This window comes from Microcaecilia unicolor, chromosome 4 (genome assembly GCF_901765095.1).
Source record: "Microcaecilia unicolor chromosome 4, aMicUni1.1, whole genome shotgun sequence".
Lineage (NCBI taxonomy): Eukaryota > Metazoa > Chordata > Amphibia > Gymnophiona > Siphonopidae > Microcaecilia > Microcaecilia unicolor.
Genome location: NC_044034.1, coordinates 45,173,099 through 45,199,622, shown reverse-complemented (window position 1 = coordinate 45,199,622; position 26,524 = coordinate 45,173,099). Strand labels below are relative to the sequence as shown.

At 48.3% G+C, this 26,524-nt stretch overlaps 1 protein-coding gene across 1 annotated transcript in view; it reads right to left on the bottom strand.

Annotated features, from left to right (window-relative positions):
* The window catches only part of PIWIL4 (piwi like RNA-mediated gene silencing 4), a 455,470-nt gene extending 429,879 nt beyond the window's left edge, over nt 1-25,591 (bottom strand). The window contains exon 1 of the mRNA XM_030200207.1: nt 25,508-25,591. Within this exon, the coding sequence (XP_030056067.1) occupies nt 25,508-25,591 (84 nt within the window). The remainder of the gene's footprint in view (nt 1-25,507) is intronic.
* Between the last annotated feature and the right edge of the window lie 933 nt (nt 25,592-26,524).

Here is a 26,524-nt window from a genome sequence, read left to right as displayed (position 1 = left end):
TTGATCTGTAGATCGCTTTCTTGGAGGGACCACCTTCCTTGGGTGTGAAGCCCATCGACATGAGCTCCCCATCCCAGGAGAGACGCATCCGTGGTCAGCACTTTTTGAGGCTGAGGAATTTGGAAGGGACGTCCCAGAGTCAAATTGGAGCAAATCGTCCACCAATACAGGGATTCGAGAAAACTCGTGGACAGGTGGATCACGTCCTCTAGACCCCCGGCGGCCTGATACCACTGGGAGGCTAGGGTCCATTGAGCAGATCTCATGTGAAGGCGGGCCATGGGAGTCACATGAACTGTGGAGGCCATGTGGCCCAGCAATCTCAACATCTGCCGAGCTGTGATCTGCTGGGACGCTCGCACCCGCGAGACGAGGGACAACAAGTTGTTGGCCCTCGCCTCTGGGAGATAGGCGCGAGCCGTCGAGAATCCAGCAGGGCTCCGATGAATTCGAGTTTCTGCACTGGGAGAAGATGGGACTTTGGGTAATTTATCACAAACCCCAGTAGCTCCAGGAGGCGAATAGTCATCTGCATGGACTGCAGGGCTCCTGCCTCGGATGTGTTCTTCACCAGCCAATCGTCGAGATATGGGAACACGTGCACCCCCAGCCTGCGAAGCGCCGCTGCTACCACAGCTAGGCACTTTGTGAACACCCTGGGCGCAGAGGCGAGCCCAAAGGGTAGCACACAGTACTGGAAGTGGCGTGCGCCCAGCTGAAATCGCAGATACTGTCTGTGAGCTGGCAGTATCGGGATGTGTGTGTAGGCATCCTTCAAGTCCAGAGAGCATAGCCAATCGTTTTGCTGAATCATGGGGAGAAGGGTGCCCAGGGAAAGCATCCTGAACTTTTCTTTTACGAGATATTTGTTCAGGGCCCTTAGGTCTAGGATGGGACGCATCCCCCCTGTTTTCTTTTCCACAAGGAAGTACCTGGAATAGAACCCCAGCCCTTCTTGCCCGGATGGCACGGGCTCGACCGCATTGGCGCTGAGAAGGGCGGAGAGTTCCTCTGCAAGTACCTGCTTGTGCTGGAAGCTGTAGGATTGAGCTCCCGGTGGACAATTTGGAGGTTTTGAGGCCAAATTGAGGGTGTATCCTTGCCGGACTATTTGGAGAACCCACTGATCGGAGGTTATAAGAGGCCACCTTTGGTGAAAAGCTTTCAACCTCCCTCCGACAGGCAGGTCGCCCGGCACTGACACTTGGATGTCGGCTATGCTCTGCTGGAGCCAGTCAAAAGCTCGCCCCTTGCTTTTGCTGGGGAGCCGCGGGGCCTTGCTGATTCGCACGCTGCTGACGAGAGCGAGCGCGCTGGGGCTTAGCCTGGGCCGCAGGCTGTCGGGAAGGAGGATTGTACCTACGCTTGCCAGAAGTATAGGGAACAGTCTTCCTTCCCCCGAAAAATCGTCTACCTGTAGAGGTAGAAGCTGAAGGCTGCCGGCGGGCGAACTTGTCGAATGCGGTGTCCCGCTGGTGGAGAGACTCTACCACCTGCTCGACTTTTTCGCCAAAAATGTTATCCGCACGGCAAGGCAAGTCCGTAATCCGCTGCTGGACTCTATTCTCCAGGTCGGCGGCACGCAGCCATGAGAGCCTGCGCATCACCACACCTTGAGCAGCGGCCCTGGACGCAACATCAAAAGTGTCATAAACTCCTCTGGCCAGGAATTTTCTGCACGCCTTCAGCTGCCTGACCACCTCCTGAAAAGGCTTGGCTTGCTCAGGGGGAAGAGCATCAACCAAGCCCGCCAACTGCCGCACATTATTCCGCATGTGTATGCTCGTGTAGAGCTGGTAAGACTGGATCTTGGACACGAGCATAGAGGAATGGTAGGCCTTCCTCCCAAAGGAGTCTAAGGTTCTAGCGTCCTTGCCCGGGGGCGCCGAAGCATGTTCCCTAGAACTCTTAGCCTTCTTTAGGGCCAAATCCACAACTCCAGAGTCATGAGGCAACTGAGTGCGCATCAGCTCTGGGTCCCCATGGATCCGGTACTGGGACTTCGATCTTCTTGGGAATGTGGGGATTAGTTAATGGTTTGGTCCAGTTCGCAAGCAATGTCTTCTTCAGGACATGGTGCAAGGGAACAGTGGACGCTTCCTTAGGTGGAGAAGGATAGTCCAGGAGCTCAAACATTTCAGCCCTGGGCTCGTCCTCCACAACCACCGGAAGGGGATGGCCGTAGACATCTCCCGGACAAAGGAGGCAAAAGACAGACTCTCGGGAGGAGAAAGCTGTCTCTCAGGAGAGGGAGTGGGATCAGACGGAAGACCCCCAGACTCCTCGTCAGAGAAATATCTGGGATCTTCCTCTTCCTCCCACGAGGCCTCACCCTCGGTGTCAGACACAAGTTCACGGACCTGTGTCTGCAACCTCGCCCTGCTCGACTCCGTGGAACCCTGTCCACGATGGGGGCGTCGAGAGGTAGACTCCCTCGCCCGCATCGGCGAAGCTCCCTCCGCCGACGTAGTCGGGGAGCCTTCCTGGGAGGTGGCCGCGGTCGGCACCGCACGCGGTACCGACGTCGGGGACCTCAACCTGGGCGATGGGCCAGCCGGCGCCACGCTCGACGGTACCGGTGGCGCAAGCACCGCCGGTACCGGAGGGGTAGGGCGCAACAGCTCTCCCAGAATCTCTGGGAGCACGGCCCGGAGGCTCTCGTTTAGAGCGGCTGCAGAGAAAGGCTGAGAGGTCGATGCAGGCGTCGACGTCAGTACCTGTTCCGGGCGTGGAGGCTGTTCCGGGCTGTCCAGAGCGGAGCGCATCGACAACCTCCTGAACAGAGGGTGAGCGGTCCTCTCGGTGCCGATGCCTGCTGGGTGCCGAATCCCTCGGCGACCCAGAGCTCTCGGTGCCGACACGGGGAGGAGACCGGTGTCGATGCTTCTTCGATTTCTTCCGAAGCATGTCACCGGAGCTTCCCCGGCACCGACGAGGAGGACGTCGAATCCACCCGTCGCTTCCTCGGGGCCGAGACTGAAGAAGGTCGATCTCGGGGGGGCTGTACCGCAGGAGCCCTCAGGGTAGGCGGAGACCCACCCGAGGGCTCACCGCCACCAGCAGGGGAATGGACAGCCCTCACCTGCACTCCACCCGATGCACCACCGTCCGACGACATCAGCAGACGAGGTCCTGGTACCACCGACGTCGATGCAGCTATCCGATGTCTCGGCGCCGATGCAGAGGCCCGATGCCTCGATGCAACTCGATGCAGGGGCGGACGAGGAAGATGGTCTGGACGCTGACGACGTCGATGCACTCGAAGATCCCGGTGCGATGCCGACGAAGAGCCCGAGAACAACACGTTCCACTGGGCTAGTCTCGCTACCTGAGTCCGCCTTTGAAGCAGGGAACACAGACTGCAGTTCTGAGGGCGGTGCTCGCCCCCCAGACACTGAAGACACGACGAGTGTCGATCAGTGAGCGAGATAACCCGGGCGCACTGGGTGCACTTCTTGAAGCCGCTGGAAGGCTTCGATGTCATGGGCGGAAAAATCACGCCGGCGAAATCAAAAGCCGACATGGCGAAATTCGAAGCACCAAATTTAGAGGGAGAAAAAATCTCGACCGAGGCCGAAAAAAGGCCTACCCCGACGACGAAAGAAAACTTACCGGGGCAAAAAAGCTGGAAGTACGGGGAGGATTTATACGAAACCCGGCGGGGGGTTTCCGGAGCACTTCCCGACTAGGACAAAGCTTTCCCGAAGGAAAAAAACACGTTCAAACAAATTGGACGCGCGAGGTCGACTTTCCGGGGCTCGACACGGCGAAAACACGACCGTACCGAGTGCGGACAAAAGAAGACGGGCCGGCTCGAGCCGGTTTCGGGCGGGAAGACGGCCGCGCATGCGCGGTGCGCGCGGGCGCGCGAGGGCTAGCAAAGGACTTTGCTAGTGAAGTTTCCGATTGGAGGGGCTGCCGTGGACGTCACCCATCAGTGAGAACAAGCAGCCTGCTTGTCCTCGGAGAAGAGATCTTGCACTGTCAAGGTGCAACATACAATTGATTTGCTTACTTTATTTTTTTGTCTATTAGATTGTAAGCTCTTTGAGCAGGGACTGTCTTTCTTCTATGTTTGTGCAGCGCTGCGTATGCCTTGTAGCGCTATAGAAATGCTAAATAGTAGTAGTAGTAGAACCGACATACAAATGAACAGCAAGCAGAATGTTCCAGCATATTCATAAATATAGCTCTGAAGATTAGCAATTATTTTGGTTTTCAATCCATGTAGATTAGTAATTATTTGACCTCAGGATCCACACCTGAGAAAGAATAAAAGTGAGAGGCACTCAGTGAACTGCCTCTTTTTTTTCCCCAACGTAAGGAGAGAAGAGCTAATAAATGCCCAGATTTGCCTACTGAGAGTCATACAGCTAGGATAGTCAAGCAGCTTAATTAAAAAACAAACAACACCAGTTTATAGAAACAGGAAGAGAATTCTGGTGGAAAAAAAAACTGTGGCAGAAAATTTAAAGCAGCACCTATAAATAAAAAACTAGTCCTCCACATAGAGAGTCACAGATAAATATTAACTGAAAGAACAAGGCTTTCTGTCAGTAACTCATGCAGCTGAAAGGGCAGACTGACAGGGATCTGGGCCCCCGGGCAATAAGGGTCATCCTGCCCCACCTCCAAGCTGACAGCTGACTGGCTCTGAATCTGTCGTAATATTTCTAAAATACACTTTAGACAAAAAAAAACTGATGTGGAAATATACAAAAATCATGCTAATGGTGCATCCAGGGTATACATCTGGAATGATCTGCATGTTTTGCTTTCTAAATGCTGCTAAGGCTCAACCTTTTTTCATCTGGACACACCTGAAGTACGATGATCACATATATGACACACTGCATATCGGACCCTCACAGACCTTTGGTACATATATACATATGCTCTGCATCCACAAAATCCAACCTCTCCCCAACAACAATAGATGCAGATCAGAATAGGAAATGTCTCCATGGTAGTCATTACACAAAAAAAAAAAAAATTCTGATTCTCATGTCATCTGAGGAACAATATAAATCTCGCCACTTCCAGACACATTGTGAAATACAAAACCTGAAATAAATCCTAACTTAACATAAATGTAGCAAACGTCATATGACAATAGCACTAATCCTATGATTCAAACAGGCTGCAGCACAACTATTAAATTGGGCCCTAAAACACCAATACACCAATTACAGGCAAAACAGAACAAGTAGAACTAACAAGTTCTTCACAAAACTATATACAGAATACCACACCTCAGTCATATCCAAAACACAGACGCTCATCAAATGCAGAACAAGGGATCACAGATTACAAATAGAAATTTGAAGACAAAATTTGAACTGAGAACCCCAAGAAGTCAAACTCAGCACATATCAAAACACTGAAGAAATAAAATCAAATGCATAAACATAATACAAAGCCATTTGCAATGCACATTTCCCAAAGCTAACATATTCCAGTTAAACATTCAAAATAAACTTATGTTTACCATTGTCTGAACATTTTTTCCCATCATGCTGGTTCTAGTTTCTGTTTTCCTACTCTTTCCATCAATTGTCCATTCATTTCTCCCCTTTCCTCCTGTCTTGTTCCATTCTTCCGTTACACCTGTCTGACACACTGATCTTTCCCTTTTAGTTATTTCCTCCATTTTTTTCTTTTCTGCCTCTGTCCACTCAAGTTTCACCCTTTTTCTTCACTTCCAGTTCTCTATCTCCTATTTCCTTTCACCTACCTATCAATTTCCATCTCCTCTCACCCTATAGCTCTCCCATTTCTGGTCTCACCCTCTTTCCCAGCTTCCTATTCCATTCTATCTTTCATCTACTCCCCAATACCACATTTCTATCCTCTGACCTCCTCCTAATCATCACCTTGACAACTCCCCATGGCCTCCCCATATGGTTCCAACATTCCCAGTATTATCCCTCCCCTGCAGCCCTGTACTCTGATATCCCTTCCACTCAACCACTGTCCCCACCCATGGTCCAGCATCTCTCCTTTCTGCCTCCAGGTTCAACATCTCTCCCTCTCTTTTTCTCCCTATGTCCCTTCCCTGGGGTCCACCATCTCACCCTCCCTCCCCTCTACACCCATGTTCAACAGTCTCCTCTCCTCTCTTCCTTCCCTCCCTCCCTGTGTATAATATTTCTCCTGTTTCCTCCTTCCCTGTGCCACAGGGTCCAAAGTCTCTCTGTTTTCCTTTCTTACCCCTTTCCCCTCTGCCCACAGATCCAACGTGTCCATCTCCTTCCCCTCCACCTTTAGGTCCTTCCAACTCTCTTCTTTTCATTCCTTCCTTGGTATAACATCTCTCCAGAGCTGGATTAAAACACTGGCAAACTAGGCACGTGCCTTGGGCCCAAAAGTTTAGGAGGGCCCTGTCAAATGTGTCTGGAGTTTTCCAGGATTCTACAAATTTGTACATTACCTGTTTCAAAGCCAGAAGGATGACTAAGTGTGATTTCAGAGTTCAGCCCACGACAGCTCTCCAATGCTCCCCCTTTCCAGTGCAGAGGCTGTGGTAGACTCCAGAAAGTGGGAAGGCGCTAGTAGTCATAGGAAGGGAGGGGCTGAGCTATAGGGGCTGTGGGGAAGCTGAGCTCTGTACAAGGTCTTTGGAAAGAATCAGTCAGTGTTCTTGGAGAGGGGAAAGGGGGTACTGTTGCAAAGGAAGGGAAAGTGTGAAAGGTCTGCTGAGGAAAAGAACAGGCAGCAAATGCCAGAATTTTACACGATAGTGGGCAGACCTGGTGGGAGGGTAGGGGCACTGCCTGAATGAGCACGAGCAGCAGGACAGCTAGGGTTACCATATTTGCTCCCCCCAAAAAAGAGGACACATGCCCCGCCCCGCCATCTCCCACCCCAATCACACCCCACCCCGCTCCCTGTCACATACTGCCCCGCTCTACCCCTCTGTTACACTCCCTAAGGCTGTCCTATCCTCCCCTCCCCTTACCTTACTGTACTGCCCTGGTGGTCTAGTGACCTCTTCAGGGCAGGAAACAGCCCCCTCTTTCCTGCCTGGAGTGGCTGCAGACTGTCTGCTGCCACCCGTACCGGCGTCGATTCAAAATGGCTGCTGAGAGGACCTTGCAAGGCTTCTGCGGAAGTCTCATGAGGCCGCCGCTTGACACTTGGCCTTGCAGTCAACATGCAGAACAGAAATAGTCCTCTTAAAATTCTTCAAAAATTAACATGAAATCCTAAGAAGCTAGACTCTGCATGCAGCACAATACCAGAAAAACAGAAAGAAACACATTGCTATACATTGCAAAATAAGACAGCAGATGTAAATTCTCAAATTAGACATATTCCAAACACTAAAATGAAAATAAAATGATTTTTTTCTACCTTTGTTGTCTGGTGACTTTGTTTTTCTGATCATGTTGGTTCCACTCTCTGATTCTGCTGCTCTCTATCTGTTCTCATAACTCCATTTCCAGGGCTTCCTTTCCATTTATTTCTTTACTTTCTCCTTTCTTCTTCATTTCTTGCCCTACATCCATAGGTAAAAGCTGGGTCCTCCGCGGACTTGACTGGAGGAGGTAGAGAGTGGATCCAGCTTTTGCCTATTTTCTCAATCCATGTGCAGTTTTTCTCTTTTCCCTTTCCCTCATCTCTGTCAGAATGCATCTCCTTCCTCTTTCTTCCCTCCCCTCCATCCATATGCATCTCCTTCCCTCTCCTCCATCCACGTCCAGCATTTTTCCTCTACCCCCTCCATCCATGTCCAGCATTTCTCCTCTCTCCCCTCTATACATTTGCATTTCTCTGCTGCCACCGCCACGACTTGAGGTAAAATAAAAGTTTTAAATGCAGGGCGGCAGGAAAGAAGTTGCAACGGCCCTGATCATGCTGTTGCTGTGCAGGTCATGTGACCGAACTGGGAAACCTGGACAAATAATGAAAAGTGGGAAACCCGCCCGGACTCCCGACAGTGCCCTAAAAAAAAAAAAAAAAAAGGACGTATCCAGGGAAATCCAGACATATTGTAACCCTAAGGACAGCACTGGAAAAGAGAGCTGGAAAGTGCAAGTCATGTACTTGTGGATGTTTCGGTATATCTGGTGAGGATAGTCTCATAGAAATGAAGCTTCCCTTTGAAAATCTGGGCTGGAATGGGGAAGTTCACTGGTACAAATGTACCTGTGCCATATTAAGTGAAGGGACGTTTTCAACCCAGGGAATTTACCCTGTTAACTATTGTTACTCAAGCAAATTCCTTTGACCACTGTCCTAATACTGCCTCCACTCTGCCTATATTCTTTCAGAAGAATTAAAAAAAAAAAAGCTAAAATATTTTATTTAGCTTTTTCCATTTGTGAACCTTTTTTCACATGTAAAACTTGTAAATTTATATCGTGGACCCATTGCCCTTACTGTTTCAGGCAGTTCATCCTTGGAATCTCTTGTTTATATCAGAGGCAATAGAGAGTGAATGTGGCTTCCCTGGTTCTGAGCCACTGCAAGTTACCCAGCTCTAGTCCAGGAGGGAGACTTTTGGCCAGTCCTGTTTCTGAACATATACCAAATCAGTATTCTTTGTAGTCTTTGATATCATCAACTGAAATCAGCACTTTGCGTCCCATAATGTACCAGAATAGGGTTGCAGGACTGGCTCAGAATTTCCCTCCTAGAACTGGGTAATTTGGCAGCTCTCCTTCTCTACCCATTAATCCACTCCCTTCAAAGCATGTGCTTTCATAGTTCCAGTGCTCACTCACCAACTATTAGTGATATCATACCCACAGCTAGGTTCTGCAATTTTCACTGCTACTTCTGGAGAGGTGAAATGATGGTGGGGGATGGGGTCCCTGTAGGGGGGCCCACAAATATATGTTTGCCTAGGGCCCAATATAGTGTTAATCCGGCCCTGCAATTCTCCCTCCTGTTCCTTCTTTTCCACTGCCACTGGGTCCAATGTTTATCCATCTCTCTTCTCCCTTACCCTTACGAGAACGAGAGGACATGAAATGAGATTGAAGGGGGGCAGACTCAAGAAAAATGTCAGAAGTATTTCTTTCACGGAGAGAGTGGTGATGCTTGGAATGCCCCTCCCCGCAGGAGGTGGTGGAGATGAAAACGGTAACGGAATTCAACATGCGTGGATAAACATAAAGGAATCCTGTTCAGAAGGAATGGATCTCAGGAGCTTAACCGAGATTGGATGGCAGAGCCGGGTAGTGAGAGGCAGGGCTGGAGGTTGGGAGGCGGAGGTAGTGCTGGGCAGACTTATACAGTCTGTGCCAGAGCCGGTGGTGGGAGGGGGATAGTGCTGGGCAGACTTATATGGTCTGTGCCAGAGCCGGTGGTTGGGAGGCGGGCTGGTGGTTGGGAGGCGGGATAGTGCTGGGCAGGACTTATACGGTCTGTGCCCTGAAGAGCATAGGTACAAAATAAAGTAGGGTATACAAAAAGTAGCACATATGAGTTGTCTTGTTGGGCAGATTGGATGGACCGTGCAGGTCTTTTTCTGCCATCATCTACTATGTTACTACCCCACCCCATGTGTCTAACATCTATTGTCATCCTCTTTCCCCTCTGCCTCTGGATCTGACTTGTCTCCATCTCTCGTTTTTCCCTTCCTCCCTCTCTGCATTTAACTCTCCCTCTTTTTTTCCTCTTTCTTTACTACCCCTGGGTTCAAAATCATCTTTCCATCCCTTTCTCCCATCCCACCCATCCATCATTTCTCACTCTGCTTCCCCTCTACCCCTGGGTCTGGCACTACTTGTCTCTCTCAACTCTCCTTCCCTCCCACCAGCGGCCCGGTACTTCCTTATGTGTCCGACCCCCCTTCTCTCTCCTTTAAAACCTGCATTTCTGTGGCAGAACAGCAGCAATCCCTTCAGCTGTCTGCTGCCGAGCTCACAGCCTGCTCTCTACTGTACTGCTGCATCCCACCCTTGTGGAAGTAGGAAGTTGCATCAGAAGGAGGCAGGATGAGTAGAGAGCAGGCCGCGAGCTCGACCGCAGACAGCTAAAGGAAGTTGTTGCCATTCTACCACAGAAATGCAGGTTTTAAAGGGGAGGGGGTGTCAGACACAGGAGGAGATACTAGGCCATGGGCAGAGGAGGGAGAGAGGGAGAGGAGTTCAGAGAGATGAGTAGTGCCGAACCCGGGGGCAGAGGGGAAGCAGAGTAAGACAAACACGTGAGCCGGGAAGCGCTGGGCCCTCAAACACTGCCCGGTTGCCCGAATGGTCAGTTCGCTCCTGTGCAGCTGAGCAGGAAAGGGTCCTTGTTGTGAGGAATAAACATGCCAGTTACCAGTGTGTATTTAAAAAGGAACATAAACGCAGACAACACTAACGTATTGAAAGAGTGGAAATAAATCAGAGCAGGCTCACCAAACACAGGCTGACTTCCAACAATGATGGATCTCAGAGATCTCTGAGATATACTTCAGCTCCATAGAGCTGCCTTATTTTAACAGGAGCTTATGCCAAAGAAGGCACCACAACTCAACTGAAACACAGATGTTAAACTGGGTCAGGAGAACAAGCCCAGGAGGGAACCCCTAACTCGGCTGAGGTACAGCTGAGAAGCTGGTTCAGGAGAACAAGCCAAATAGGCACCCCCTTCTCAACTGAAATACAGTGAGAAACTTATTCAGGTGACAAGCCAAACAGGCAGCCCCAAGACAACTCAGCATAAAACTGGCTCAGGAGCGCAAAACCCCAAATGAAACTAGTTAGAAAGCAGGTCAGAAGCAGGGCTGTTAGCCTATCATTCATCTGCTTGGGAGGCAGAGAAATACTGAACATTCTATGCAGAACAATACACTTAAGGGGCAAATCACTTGAGAACTATTTGCATTCTCATGTCTCCATCCACTGGTAGATGGACACAACCCATTGGTCTGGACTGGTCTGATAGGATGAAATGGAAGCAAACCATGCTAAGTGCTAGCACCAGCACTTAACTTAAAATGGTTACCATGCTACCTGAAAATTTGGCCCACAGATTTTAGCTGTACCGCAGAACACATTTAAAAAGAGAAGTTTTTTATAAATAGATTTGTGCATCATACAAACACATGTGAAAGACAATTCTATAAACAGGTGCCCACATTTACATGGTCTTTATGCACCTAAATGTATAGAATAAAACACTTACACCTGTAAATACACACTTATGCATGCAAGTGCCAGCAGGGCACCTAAGTGCTACTCTGTATCAACACGCGAAAGTGGCACAGTGTGTAAATGCAAGGGGGTGTACAAATGGCCGGAACATGAGCTGGGCTCCCATTTATGTAAATAATTTACAGAACACCGTGTTACGTGTGTCCCTGCCACATTCAGGCACACACATATGTGCGCATAAATGTTAGGTGTGCCAATACCAGGTTATGCTACTGTTCTATAAGAGAACCTGGATGCTCAGGTGCCATTATAGAAGACTCCTACCACATTGGCTCAGAATGCCTAGAATTGCCCCATAGTGCTTTACTACAATCTTCATACCCTTGTACATTTTTCACATTTTGTGGACTACATAACGTATTCTACACTTTCAACATGAAAAAAAATTGTAAAAATATTCAAAAAATAATTAACCAAAAAGAGAAAATGGATCTTACCTGCTAATTTTCATTCCTTGAGTTTCTCTAGATCATTCCTGATGAGTGGATATGGGCCCTCCTACCAGCAGACAGGACACTGACAACTGCTGAGTGATATCTAATATAAACACCAGTATTTCTATTGACAAAGAAACATGGTAGAGAATAAAGAACAACAGGTCCCCAAATAAACCAGGGGAAGAAGGAAACAACCTGCAGAAATTCAACTTGTCTGACATAAAGTGGTGCATCACCTTACAGAATTTAGGTTCTACAGAAGGACACATCTGAATAAAAGCTGTATATGCAAACACAGAACAGCATCAAAACACGCATCTCCAAATTCAGTGTGAGTTCGGGATGGTCTACAGAGTAGCATAGTAACATAGTAGATGATGGCAGAAAAAGACCTGCATGGTCCATCCAGTCTGCCCAACAAGATAAATTCATATGTGTATACCTTACCTTGATTTGTACCTGTCTTTTTCAGGGCACAGACCGTATAAGTCTGCCCAGCAGGATTCCCCGCCTCCCATCACCGGCTCTGGCACAGACCGTATAAGTCTGCCCTCCACTATCCTCGCCTCCCAACCACCAACCCCTCTTCCCCCCACCTGCTCCACCACCCAATTTCGGCTAAGCTTCTGAGGATCCATTCCTTCTGCACAGGATTCCTTTATGTATATCCCACGCATGTTTGAATTCCGTTACCGTTTTCATCTCCACCACCTCCATTCCAAGCATCCACCACCCTCTCTGTGAAAAAATACTTCCTGACATCTTACTGAGTCTGCCCCCATTCAATCTCATTTCATGTCCTCTCGGTCTACCGCCTACCCATCTCCGGAAAAGATTTGTTTGCGGATTAATACCTTTCAAATATTTGAACGTCTGTATCATATCACCCCTGTTCCTCCTTTCCTCCAGGGTATACATGTTCAGGTCAGCAAGTCTCTCTTCATACGTCTTGGAACGCAAATGCCATACCATTCTCGTAGCTTTTCTCCCTGACAGTATAAAAGTAAGACTTTTTCTTTATCAGCAGGAGGATAATTTCTGCTAGTGCCCCTTATCTCTCCCCCCCCCCCCTTCTTCTGATCCTGAGCCTTTCCTTCCATTCTCTGTGTGCAGGAACTGAAAAAAGTCACAATCCTGCCCGATGCCACTTTCTCTAAGTCTGAAGGGAGCCCCAGAGCCTCTGTGCCTTTTCCCAGGCCCTGTGGCTTCCATGCTGGGTGGCTCTGAGTGTGAGAGCATGATTTAAGCGTGATTAATGCAGCAATATAGGAAGCAATGGAGAGAGCGCTGGCTCTCTTCAGGCTGGAGGAATGCAAGGAGAGGAGGGACCATCTCTTCATGTTTAACCCTTCCCAGAGAGCAAAATGCTGCAATTACAATAGAGCAGATGCCTATGGGAGCTGGGTACTAGTCACAGCTCTTCTACAGCACAAGATGGAACAGGTGAGACAGTTACAAACTCGGGGCATTAGCCAGGAGAGCTCCTGGTCTCTTAGATCAATGCTGCTCTGATGTGGGATGGTCACAGAGACTTGAAGAATAAAATTTAGCAGGTAAGATTTAATTTCTCCTTCCTTGTCATCTCTCCAAACCATTCCTGACAAACAGAAAGTACAAAATCAGTACTCAACGAAGGCAGGACGCAGCGAACCCCTGAGCTAAAACCAAAACTTCAAAGGATGTCTCCTGTCTTGCTTGAACATCTACCTGGTAATATTTGACAAACAAATGGAGGGTAGACCAGGTTGCCACTCTCTAATTATCCTGAGAAGCACCAAGCCATGTTGTACCCACGAAGAAGCTTGAACTCTTGTAAAATGTGCCTTCAAACCTTCAGGCTCCTGCCTGCCACTGAGGTTGTAAATTGAAGTATTGTCTCTTTGATCTACCTAGCAATTTTAGCCTTTAGAGGCCACTTCTCCCTTCTTCTGTCCTCCAACCAGTGTAAAATGTCTGTCAGACTTCTGAAATTCCTTCATCTGCTGAAGATAACAGCAGGACACTCTGCAAACATCTAAACAATGAACAGCATCCTGATTATCCTCCAGGAAAACACTGGAGGAGTAATCGCCTGATTCAGGTGGATGGGAGAGCCAAGCTTTAAAAGGAAGGAAGGCACTGGCCTTAGAACCACTCTGTCTGGAAAAAAAAAGAGGAGAAACAGTTCACAACAGGAAAGGACCTGTAACTCCAAAATGTGTCAAGCCAAACTAACTGCCATCTTCAGAGCATGGTCGTTGAGAGTACAGCACTTCAGAGTTTCACTTTGACCAAAGCTGGCAAGACAAGATTCAGATCCCATGGAGGAACAACTCTCTGAAACAGAGTCCATAAGAACATATGTGTTGCCACACTGGGACAGACCAAAGGTCCATAAAGAGCAGTATTCTGTTTACAACAGTGGCAAATCCAGGTCACAAGTAACTTGCAAGATCCCAGAACAGTAAAGAAAAAATACTTACCTGTAGCTGGTGTTCTCCGAGGACAGCAGGCTGATTATTCTCACATTTGGGTGATGTTATCCAGCGGAGTCTAGTTCAGACGCTGACTGGCGAGTAATGTAGAAAATTCTAGCACCCTTCCGGCCCAACATGCGAGAGTAGGTCCTCCAGTCAAGTGGAAAAGCAAAAAGCCTACAAATAAATTCAACTCCTAGGGGAAGTGGGAGGGTATGTGAGACTAATCGGCCTGCTATCCTCAGAGAACACTAGCTAAAGTAAGTATCTTTGCTTTCTCTGAGGACAAGCAGGCCTTCTCACATCTGAGAAACCCTAGCTACCAGACAACTGAAAACAAGAAAGCTAGGATAACTGAGTCTTGAAACGTTGAAACTAAAACTTTAGTCAACCTGAAACTATATACATGCTAGCTGTGTAGATGCAGCCTGCAACAGAATAAAGAGGGTCTATGGGGTGGAGTTGAATTCTACACACCGAACAAATACTGCAGAACTGCCTGTCTGAACTGAGTGTTATATCAGGTATCCTGATCCAAACAGTAGTGGGAAGTGAATGTTTATCGTTTCTCATTTATTAGTTTTTCGTTGAACTGAAGACCACGTTGCAGTCTTGCAAATCTCCTCTATGGAGGCTGATCTCAAGTGGGATATCAACACAGCCATGGCTCTGACATTGTGAGCTGTGACATAACCTTCAACAGTAAGCCCAGCCTGGGCATAAGCAAAGGAGATGCAATCTACTATCCAAATTGAAAGGGGGTGTTTCCTGATAGCCACCCCTAACCTGTTGGAGTCAAAAGAAACGAAAAGCTGGGTGGACTGTTTATGGGCTTGAGTCCATTCCAGATAGAAGGCTAAGGCTCACTTGTAATCTAAAGTATGAAGTACACTTTCGCCAGGATGGACATGAAGTTTTGGGGAAAATGTTGGCTGAACAATTGACCGGTTAAGATGGAACTCCGACACTACCTGAGGAAGGAACTTTTAGGGTGCATGCGGAGGGCTACTCTGTTGTGATGACATTTAGTATACGGTGGGTGACCTACCAGGGCCTGGAGCTCACTGACTCTGCAAGCTGAAGTGACCACCACCAGAAACACAACTTTACAAGTCAAATACTTCATATGACAGAAATTCAGAGGTTCAAAAGGAGCTTTCATCAGCTGGGTGAGGCCTATGTTGAGATCCCATGACATAACCGGTGGTTTGGTAGGGGGCTTTGTCAGCAACAAACCTCTCATGAAGCGAACAACCAAAGGCTGTACAGAGATGGACTCGCCTCCTACAAGGTGATGATAAGCACCAGTTGCACTGAGATGAACTCTTACAGAGTTGATTTTCAAACCAGACTCAGAGAGATGTAGGAGGTACTCAAGCAGTTTTTGTGTAGGGCAAGAGAAGGGATCTAAGGCCTTACCTTCAAACCAGATGGCAAACCTTTTCCATTTAAAAAAGAGTAATACTTCTTAATGGAATCTTTCCTGGAAGCCAGCAAGATACGGGAGACACCCTCAGGCAAACGCAAGGGTTCAAGTTCTATGTTCTCAGCATTCAAGCCGTGAGGGCCAGGGACTAGAGGTTGGGATGCAGAAAGGAACACTCATTCTGCGTGATAAGGGCCAGAAAACAGTCCGATCTCCATGGATCTTCGGGAAAACAACACCAGAGAATAGGGAACCAGATCTGTTGTGGCAAACAAGTGATTAATATCATAGTTCCTTAGTCTTGCATGAATTTCAGCAAGATCTTCCCTATGAGAGGTATAGGAGAATACGCATATAGAAGTCCTCTTCCCTAATGTAGGAGAAAGGCATCTGACGCTAGTCTACCGTGTGATCTAAGCCTGGAACAGAACTGAGGGAACTTGTTGTTGAGATGAGTGGCAAAAAGATCCACAGAGGGTGTGCCCCACTCTTGGAAGATCTTTCGGGCTACGCCCTTAAGGGACCACTCGTGTGGTTGCAATATCCTGCTCAATCTGCCTGCCAGGCAGTTCTTGCCGGGTGTCACGACTGTGCCCATGTTTCATGCTCTCATTCATCTCATTCAGACCTGGTGGCTGCGATGGACTGTCTGTTTGCTGTTTCCCATATTCCAGAAGTCATGCCGGTCCGGTCCGGATCTTCCAGCCTTCCAGACTGTCTTGGGATTTTTGGAATTTAGCAGCACCCCTACTCGGTGAACTCCCTTGTATGTTGCCTTTATTAACCACCTGGGAACTTTCTACTTTGCCTTGGCAACAGAGGTCTTGAGTTGTGTTCCTGTTGGTCTGTTGCGGTTCCTGCCTGAAAGCTTTCTTTGTCAGCTTGACCCTGCTTGTTTTCCTGGATTATTCTACTGATTGCTGCCTGCCTTTGATCCTGCTGGTTTCCTGGTTTATTCTACTGTCTGCTGCCTGCCCAAGACCCTGCTTGTTTCCTGGTTTATTCTTCTGTCTGCTGCCTGCCCAAGACCCTGCTTGATTCTGGCTTATTCTCCTGTTTGCTGCCAGCCCAAGTCCCTGCTTGATTCCTGGTTTACTACTGATTGCCGCCAGCCTATAGACTCTGGTTCCGGGTATCCCTTCTGCTTTGCTGCCTGCCGGTAAGACTCTGCTTGGCTCGTGGACTATCCTCCTGCTTACTACTTATTGCTTCTGTTCCAGTCCAGCAGCTTCAGTCCGGCCGTTCCAGTTCTGGTGGTACCAGTCTGTTCTGCCTTGCCTCCTGTTTGGGTGATTCGCGTGCGCCCGCCACTCCTCGGCAGTGGCCCAAGGGCTCACTATTCCTGACCAACGTGACCCTGGGAAGGTATACGACGCGGAGGCTTATCCCAAGGAGGGGCCATTGCACATATCCACCACTTTTTGACACAAGGGGTAGGATCCCGTAACCCCACCCCCCCCCCCCCCCCCGATTTTTTACATAAACATAGCAATCTGGTTGTCTGAACTTGGTTTTGGAGTCAATCTTTGAAAGCCTTTAGAGCGTTCCAAATGGCCCATAGCTCGAGACTGATTTGAAGATGAGTTTCCTGAGCGGCCCACTGACCTTGAGTATGAAGCCCATCCACATGATCTCCCCAACCCAACCATCCAGGTAAGGAAACACATATACTCCAGTCTGCATAGATATGCTGCAACTACCGCCAGGTACTTGGTGAAACCTCTTGGGGAAGATACCGGTCCAAATGGCAGAATGTGATACTGGATGTGGCATTCCCTACTCAAAATCTGAGATACTTCCTGTGACTGGGAAGTATCAGAATGTGGGTATAGGCATCCGTTAAGTCCAGAGACCATAGACAATCATTTTCCTGAATAAGAGGGAATAGGGTGCCCAGGAAAATCAACCTGAACTCTTTTACTAAAACTTTGTTCAGGATGGGCCAATACCCCCCCTTTTCTTGGTCACAAGGAATACCTGGAACAGAACCCCACCCTTCTTCCTCTGGTGGCATGGGTTTGATGGCTATAGCCTGAAGAAGGGCAGAGATTTCCTCTACTTGTGCATGCTTGTGCAGAGTCCTGATGTAAGACACTCTCAGTAGACAATTTGGTGGTCGTTGATGCCAATTCAGGGCTTACCCATGATGGACTATTTGTAAAACCACTAGTTGGTGGTTAGAAGGGGTCATCTGTCGTGGTAAAAACTGAACCTCCCTCTGACCAGTAGGCCGTCTGGAGTGGATACTCTTTGGGTGGCTATGCTCTGCTGGAGCCAGTCAAAAGTTCATGCCCTGCTTTGACTGGGGAGCTGGGTGGACTTCTGAGGGCAGGACTGGCGAGGCCTGGGATGCTGGCCTTGAGTAACCTGAGTGGACCAGGCCAGGCTGGTATCTTCGCCTTTGAGAGTAGCACCTGCGCCTCTACCCAGTCCAAATTCTTCTTTTGGAAGAAAATGCTTACCGAGAGAGTGTGGAGGAGTATCAGTGTGTTTTTTATCTTCCACTTTTCTCCAAATAGTTGTCCCCTCAGAAAGGCAAGTCCAGCAACCACTCTCTGAACAGCCTATTCCAGGTCAGAGAATGCAGCCATGAGAGTCTGTGCATTCCCAGACCCATTCCAGACAGTCTGGATGCAATATCAAAAGGTATCATAAGCACCCTGGCCAAATAATGCCTACACTCCATCTGTTTATTGGCCAACTGGTGAAGCTCAGTGACCTGCTCTGCAGTGAGAAAATCCACTAGACATAGAGGCATATTTCAAAGTTCTTTGACTTACAAAGTTCCATAGGTTACTATCCGCTTATAATCGAAAGACAAAAACGCCTATATTGCGACCTAAATCGGGAGATAGGCGTTATCTCCCAAAAACGAATAACACGGTATAATCGAAAGCCGAACTTGGACGTTTTCAACTGCACTCCATCGCGGGAAGCGTACAAAGTTGATGGGGGCGTGTCGGAGGCGTGGTGAAGGCGGGACTGGGGCGTGGTTATCACCCAAACAGAGATGGGCGCCTTTCGCCGATAATGGAAAAAAAGTATGCGTTTGTAGCTAGAATTTAGGGCACTTTTCCTGGACCCTGTTTTTTCACGAATAAGGCCCCAAAAAGTGCCCTAAATGACCAGATTACCACCAGAGGAAATCGGGGATGACCTCCCCTGACTCCCCCAGTGGTCACTAACCCCCTCCCACCACAAAAAATGATGTTTCACAACTTTTTATTTTCACCCTCAAATGTCATACCCACCTCCCTGGCAGCAGTATGCAGGTCTCTGGAGCAGTTGTTAGGGGGTGCAGTGGACTTCAGGCAGGTGGACCCAGGCCCACCCCCCCCCACCTGTTACAATTGTGCTGCTTAATGCTTAGTCGTCCAACCCCCCCCCCAAACCCACTGTACCCACATGTAGGTGCCCCCCTTCACCCCTTAGGACTATAGTAAAGGTGTAGACCTTGTGGGCAGTGGGTTTTGAGGGGGATTTGGGGGCTCAACACACAAGGGAAGGGTGCTATGCACCTGGGAGCTCTTTACCTATTTTTTGTTTTATAAAAGTGCCCCCTAGGGTGCCCGGTTGGTGTCCTGTGCATGTGAGGGGACCAGTGCACTATGACTCCTGGCCCCTCCCACGAACAATGCCTTGGATTTATTCGTTTTTCAGCTGGGCGCTTTCATTTTCCATATCACTGAAAAACAAAAACGCCCAACTCACAAATTGTCGAATAAAACATGGACGTCCTATTTTTTTTCGAAAATACGGTTCGGTCCGCCCCTTCACGGACCCATTCTCGGAGATAAATGCCCATGGAGATAGACGTTTTCGTTCAATTATGCCCCTCCACGTAACCTTTGCGAGTCTAAGAGGCATATTTTTCAAAGCACTTTGGGAGGCTAAGTCCATAGGTTTCTATGGAACTTTGGGAGGCTAAGTGCTTTGAAAATGAGCCTCTATGTGTTTTGAAAATGAGTCCCTTAGTGTACTATACACTAAAGACTCCAAGTAAATACTCATGTAGAGCTGGTATGACTGGGTGTTGGCAACGAGCATCGAGGCGCCAAAGCATGAAACCAAGAGGAGAGCTCTTGGCTCATCTGAGAGCAGATTTGACTACCAAAGAGTGGTGAGGCAGCTGGGCCTTCTAGAATCTGGAAGCCTTCTTGATACAGTACTGCGTATCTACCTTCTTGGGTGCTACCTGTACTGAGAGGGGAGATTCCCAATTCTTCATCAATACATCCTTAGGAATAGGGTGCAATGGTACAGTGACCCATTCCTTAGGAAGAGACTATAGACCAAGAGAGATAACATTCTGTCCTGGGCTCGTTCCTCCGTCTCCAACTTAAATGGATGGCCGCAGCCATCTCCCTGACAAAAACAGTGAAAGAGAGCACCTCTGGAGAAATTTCCATCTCTCTTGAGGTGACTCCTCCAAGAAGTAATGAGGATCTATATCCGATTCCCATGAGCGGACCAATCAGACTCCTCTTCCTCGTTAGGAACAGAAGATTGGGTCTGCACCAACCTCAATCTAATGGAACGGCGTCCATGCTCCAAGGAGCATCGAGGTGCAGCCCTTCTCTTAGACTCCAAGGAAGCTTCCTCCCTTGATGTCAGAGGGGGTGCTGCCTGCTCAGGCCTCAGCCCTGGCACCCTGTGAGGTATCAGTGTCCATGGAGCCTCGGAGAGGAGCTGGGGCTGTTCTGCTGAGGGCACAAATGCCCTTGATGCCAAAGCAGGACCACCCTGCAGCAAATGCACCAGCTCTTCTTGGAGAATGCTCTGGAACTGCTCATCAAATGCGGGCATCGGCAAAGGCATGGGGAAACTGGTGTGGAGGCAGCCTGCAAAGTCATCGGTGCCAAACCAGTAATGGGGACCTTACTGCTCAATGACTGGCACACCAGCACCCCTCTTGCAAAGAGGGGAAGCATTCCTTTTGATGCCGGCACTTCTCGGATATCGGAGAGTTTGATGCCTGGTGCTCCCAGAGCCTTGATTCGCCAATGCCGATGAGGGATGCCGCTGAATCTGAGCGTCCTCCAGGTTATCGGGTCTGATGCTGACTGGTCCCAGGGCCTGCTAATAGCACCCGGTGTTGAGGAAGGTGGAGACCCATTCGATGCCGGTGCACTCTCAGTGGTTACTAGTGTTAGAGAAGCCAAGGAGGTCGATGCCACTGGTGCCGAAAGACGATGGGCCGCCTTCAAAGAGCCAACAAAGCTTCTCCTGTTGAGTCAATCGCACTCTCTATATCCTTGCCTACATATGAAGATCACAAACAGATGGGTCATGATTGCCCAAGCACCAATTGTACAGGTCCGTAAGAGAATAACGCAGCAGCACTTAGCGCTCTGCTTGAAGCCACTGGGGGTCTTCTGAGACATCAAGAAAAGAATTTTACTAAATTAAAGTCTTCAGTCTTGAACAAGTAAAAAAAGGGGAGCATTCAATTTGAGGTTGGGGGTTGTAGCTTAACCACACAGCCACTCATGAAAAAGAAAGGAAACTACAAAAATGGAGTGGAGAAGTGGCCTAATGGTTAGTGCAGTGGGTTGCAGACCAGGGAACTGGGTTCGTATTCCCACTGCTGTCTGATGGTCTGCAGTGAGTTGAGATCCTGAGGAACCAGTTTCACTCCCTCTGCAGCTCCATGTGACCCTAGGCAAGTAACTTAACCCTCCATTGCTCCAGGTACAATAGTAATACAATGTACTACTCAGATTGTGAGCCTACTAGGGACAGACCCAGTACCTGTAAAATGAAACTGTACACCGCTTAAGTCAAGCGGTATATAAATACTTAAATGAACGAATGGAATGAAACTGTTGAAAAATACGAGAAAGAAAAAATTAAGAAAATAAGGGGAGATAATTACCCGCTGGGGAAGGCACTCGCTAAAGCAAAACAATTTTGAAAAAACACAGCATGAGAAGACTACAAAATACGTCCTCACAGCTCCGTGGAAAAAAACAGATTGAGAAACCCATGCTCAAGTATCGAGCAGGAAAGCTCCTGCGCATGCAAGGTGGGATGCTGCTAGAATTTTTTTTTTTATTACCGACGATTCAGCTTCCGCACTGGGCTCCACTGGATGACATCACCCACATGTGGGAATAATGCGGCCTGTTTGTCCTCAGAGAAATATTTCTTCACTCAATGTGTAATTAAAATCTAGAATTTGCTGCCAGAGAATGTGGTAAAAACAGTTAGCTTAGCAAGGTTTTAAAAAGGTTTGGATAATTTCCTAAAAAAAAAAGTCCATAAGCCATTATTAAGATGTGCTTTGGAAACTTCTCTGCTTATTTATAGGATAAACAGTATAAAATCTGTTTTGTTGTTCTGGGATTTTGCCAGGTACTTGTGGCCTGGACTGGCCACTGCTGGAAACAGGATACTGGGCTTGATGGATGTTCGGTCTGTATCAATATGGCAATGCTTATGCTCTTATAAAATGAAACCATTTCCATAAGGCCATAGTCCTGTGCATGCCACTGCTGGCTTCCCCCCCCCCCCCCTCCCCTCCTCCCTCCCCAAAACATGAAGTTACATTATGAGGGGAGCAGAAAGAAAAAAAACCAACAGCAGCATGCAGGGCTATGGCTGCGAGCACAGTTTTATTTTGTTTTTCTGCAGCAGCCGCAGTAGTGGGTGGGGGGGGCAGAGAGGAGGGAGGAGAGTGTGCGAGAGGCAGGGCAGTTCACGGTTCCTCCAGGCCGCCACAGTAGTGGCCCAGGAAGAAGTTAGTAGCTTGGTGCATGTGTCCTTACCCTGTTCAGGTAGGGGCAGCTCATTTGGGGGAGAAATACCCCCCTGCCTCCCCCAAACTACACCCATGGGTGTACAATATATAAAAATCATAAAGAATAAGAAAAAAATGCCAATAAGCTATAGGAAAGCACGCTCACATATAAAGAAAAAGCAAAAGCTAAAACATTCAAGCAAGATAAAATTAAATGCACAAACTGCTAGACCTCAGGAAGAGAAGCATTAAATGCTTGAACAAAAACATACCCTTTAAGCAAACGTCTAAAGCACCTTAAAGTAACTGCTGTGGCAATGAATGCCACGGACGGGTGCCACGTTAAAAAAGGCTCCTTTCCTTGGACTTGCCAACTGTGCCAGCTATAAAGCCAGGACGGTAAGCTGAGACGCACTACCAGAGTGTAACAAGCACCATGGTACATATGGAGCAACCATTTGAACAAGAGGTGTAGGGAGCTTCTCCTTAAAAGCCTTGAAATTCAACAACAAAACTTTAAAAAGAATCTTATACTGCACTGGAAGCCAATGATAATGTATATAAAGAGGAGTCACATGATCAAAAGAGTGAACTCTACCCAAAGACGAATCGCAGTATATTGCTGAGGAGACTGAGAAATACTGGTGGGCTCTGGGCTGCACAGATGGTTCTCTCTCTCAATAGTTCTCAGTCTCCCATCTGCTGGTAGATGGTCACATACTCCGCTTGTTGGGAATGGTCTGGCGAGATGATAAGAAATAGCACTTAGGCAGCATACCGCAATATACTTGCATAAGTGCGCCCCTGTGTGGGCATATGCTGGTATTCTAAACATTTAGGAGTATGTTTACTAAGGTGTGCTATAGGCGCATTAGCATTTTTAACGTGTGCTAATGTTTGACATGTGTTAAACTCTAATGCGCCCATAGGAATATATTGGCGCGTTAGAATTTAATGTGCCTTAACTTTAAAGCGTGTTAAAAATGCTAACGCGCCTTAGTAAATATACCTATTAGGCACACAATAGGCTTATAAATGTTAGCTACTAGTATAGAGAATTGCCTTTAAGGTCTGAACTCTATTTGCTTGACTCAGTCCTGCTTGTGGACAGAAAAAAAACTTCTGTCTCATTGTACACCCTTAATTATGATCATAATCAATGTACTTGTCAAGTCCAAGACCCCAAATCTGAATCAGGATCAGCCTAGGCACTTAATATCGGCCAGCATCCATGTAACAGTTTTTTTGTTTGTTTGTTTTTTAAACTCCTGCGATCACCCTCTAGCCCCCCCCCCCTTTATTTTCTCCCTCCCCTCAGCTGCTGACAATCACAACCCCCCTTTCCCCCCTCTGGCAAGACCCTCCATAACCCCAACCCCTCCTAACATACCTTTGCACCCTGGTTGTCCACTGGGGGTGAAGGAGGCAGGAGTGAAGCCTACTCACTCCTGCCCCTTGCGGATGCCAATTGGAAATGGCTGTCATGACCTCTCGTGGTACTACACAACAGTTCATGGCAACCATTTTTTTTTTTTACTGGCAGGAGAGAGTGGACTTCACTCCTGCCCCCATCGCCCCTGCTGGGCCACCAGGATGCAAAGGTAGGTATGGGGGAGGTGGGCTATGTAGATCAGGAGGGTCATTGTGACGGCAGCTGGGGAGGAGGAAAGGAAGGAGGGGTGCTGCATCAGGGGGGATCACAAGCGTTAAAAAAAATAAATAAATAACCAGGACCCACATAACTGCCTTAAGCAGGCCCTAGCTGAATATCAGCTAGGACCCGCATAATCTCTGGAGGCCTCTCCCACTTAAATTAGCCCCAGATATTCAGTAGGGGTGTCTGAACATGGCCTGGCATGGAATATCTGGGGCTAATTCTGCCCATAGCTGTCAGGATTAAAAACAAAAATTCCCCACCGTATTTTAAATTTAAGGACAAGTTTAATACAGAACAAGCAGATAACTGCACTGTGACAAAATAGTTACTTAGTGCTGCTGTCCAGGAACCTCTAAACTGGTAGAACAACTGGCGCAGCAGACATCAACTATAGTAAATTAGCTGGAATTTTTAAACAAAACATAGTGGATGACAATCGTCTGGGTGGCAGTGACACAAAGAGGGGCGTCCATCTTTCGTTTCGATAATATGGTCGGGGACGCCCAAATCTCAACATTTAGGTCGACCTTAGAGATGGTCGTCCTTAGAGATGATCGTCCCCGGTTTTCGGCGATAATGGAAACGGAGGACACCCATCTAGAAACGACCAAATCCAAGCCATTTGGTCATGGGGGGAGCCAGCATTCGTAGTGCACTGGTCCCTCTCACATGCCAGGACACCAACCGGGCACCCTAGGGGGCACTGCAATGGACTTCAGAAATTGCTCCCAGGTGAATAGCTCCCTTACCTTGGGTGCTGAGCCCCCTAACCCCCCCCCCCAAAAAACCCACTACCCACAACTATAGCCCTAAGGGGTGAAGGGGGCACCTACATGTGGGTACAGTGGTTTCTGTGGGTTTTGAAGACTCACATTTACCACAAGTGTAACAGGTAGGGGGGGGAGGGCCTGGGTCCGCATGCCTGACGTGCACTGCAGTACCCACTAAAACTGCTCCAGGGACCTGCATACTGCTGTCAGGGAGCTGGGTATGACATTTGAGGCTGGCAAAAAATATTTTAAAAGTTTTTTTTAGGGTGGGAGGGGGTTAGTGACCACTGGGTGAGTAAGGGGAGGTCATCCCCGATTCCCTCCGGGTGGTCATCTGGTCAGTTTGGGCACCTTTTTGAGGCTTGGTCGCAAGAAAAAATGGACCAAGTAAAGTCGGCCAAGTGCTCGTCAGGGAAGCCCTTCTTTTTCCATCATCGACTGAGGACGCCCATGTGTTAAGTATGCCCCAGTCCCGTCTTCGCTATGCTTCCGACACGCCCCCGAGAACTTTGGTCGTCCCTGCGACGGAAAGCAGTTGAGGGCGCCCAAAATCAGCTTTCCATTATGCCGATTTGGGCGACCCTGGGAAAAGTATGCCCATCTCCCGATTTGTGTCAAAAGAGAGCGCCTCTTCTCTTTCAAAAATGAGCCCAAAAGCATTGCAGTATTCCAGTAGAAATGAAGCAATGCTATGATTCGGCTTATGTTTGTACTTTTACATTACAGAAAACCTAAATAAAAAGGCTATTTTTAATTGCAGAGTTAATTTTTCTATGATGACAGCTAAAGCAATCAACATAAATACTGAATTTCAATGTAATACAGCTGATTCCAAATAATACCTAATTGGATATATAGATGTAAAAACATACTGCTTTAGGGGATGTTCGTCCAGCGATGGGGGTATCTTCCCAGAGGGCCTTTCCTCGAGCCCTTATCCGTGCCCGACCTTCCATGGGACCTTTGTGGACAGCAATACAGAATAGTGTCAATGAGTGGACAGCTATGCATAACTCAAAAAAAATGCCAAACAGTTCCTTCACTTTCAGGATACCTTTGTGTTACCACTCAACCCCAAGAAAACAGTGGGATCTTGCTATAATTCAAAACCTTTTGAGGCTAGGCGTTGGTTACTGATGGTTTTATTTCTGGATCAGAAGACAGAATGGGAGGGTATTAATAACTGTCATGCTTCTCCAGTTACAAAGCCCTCATCCTCTATTTTACCTCCCTGTGCCAAGTCCCATCTAACCATTATTGCATCTCACCTGAACAGGTCCATTCCCAGCCATGCTCAATACTATAACTCATTAAACCAGGTCCTTCCCCAGATATCACACCTCACTCCACCATGTTGCTCACCCAATATCACACCTTTGCCTGCCATCACACTTCACTGCATCAAGTTCTTCTATTATTATTAGCATTTGTATAGCGCTATATCACTTTTCCATCCACCACGACACCTCAATGCAAAGGAGCCAACTTTTCAAAATGATTGGGGGTGCTGAATTTTTTTTTTTTTTTTTTTTTTTACAGGTGGTGCATTCCCCCCTCCACCTCATCCCTTCCCTCTCCCCCCATATTCCTTGTCCCCCCTCCCTCTCCCCCATACCCCTCGTCCCCCTCCCTCTCCCCACATCCCCCTCCCTTGTCCACCTCCCTCTGAGTTCCAGGCCCCCCCTCCCTCCCTCATCTGCCCTCCACCTCCCTCCAAGTTCCAGGCCCCCCTCCCTCCCAGTTCCAGTCCCTCCAAGTTCCAGGCCCCCCTCCCTCCCAGTTCCAGTCCCTCCCAGTTGCAGGCCCCCCTCCCTCCCTCCCAGTTCCAGGGTCCCCCCTAGTCCCCCTCCCTTCGAGTTCAAGGGTCCCCCTCCCTCCGAGTTCAAGGG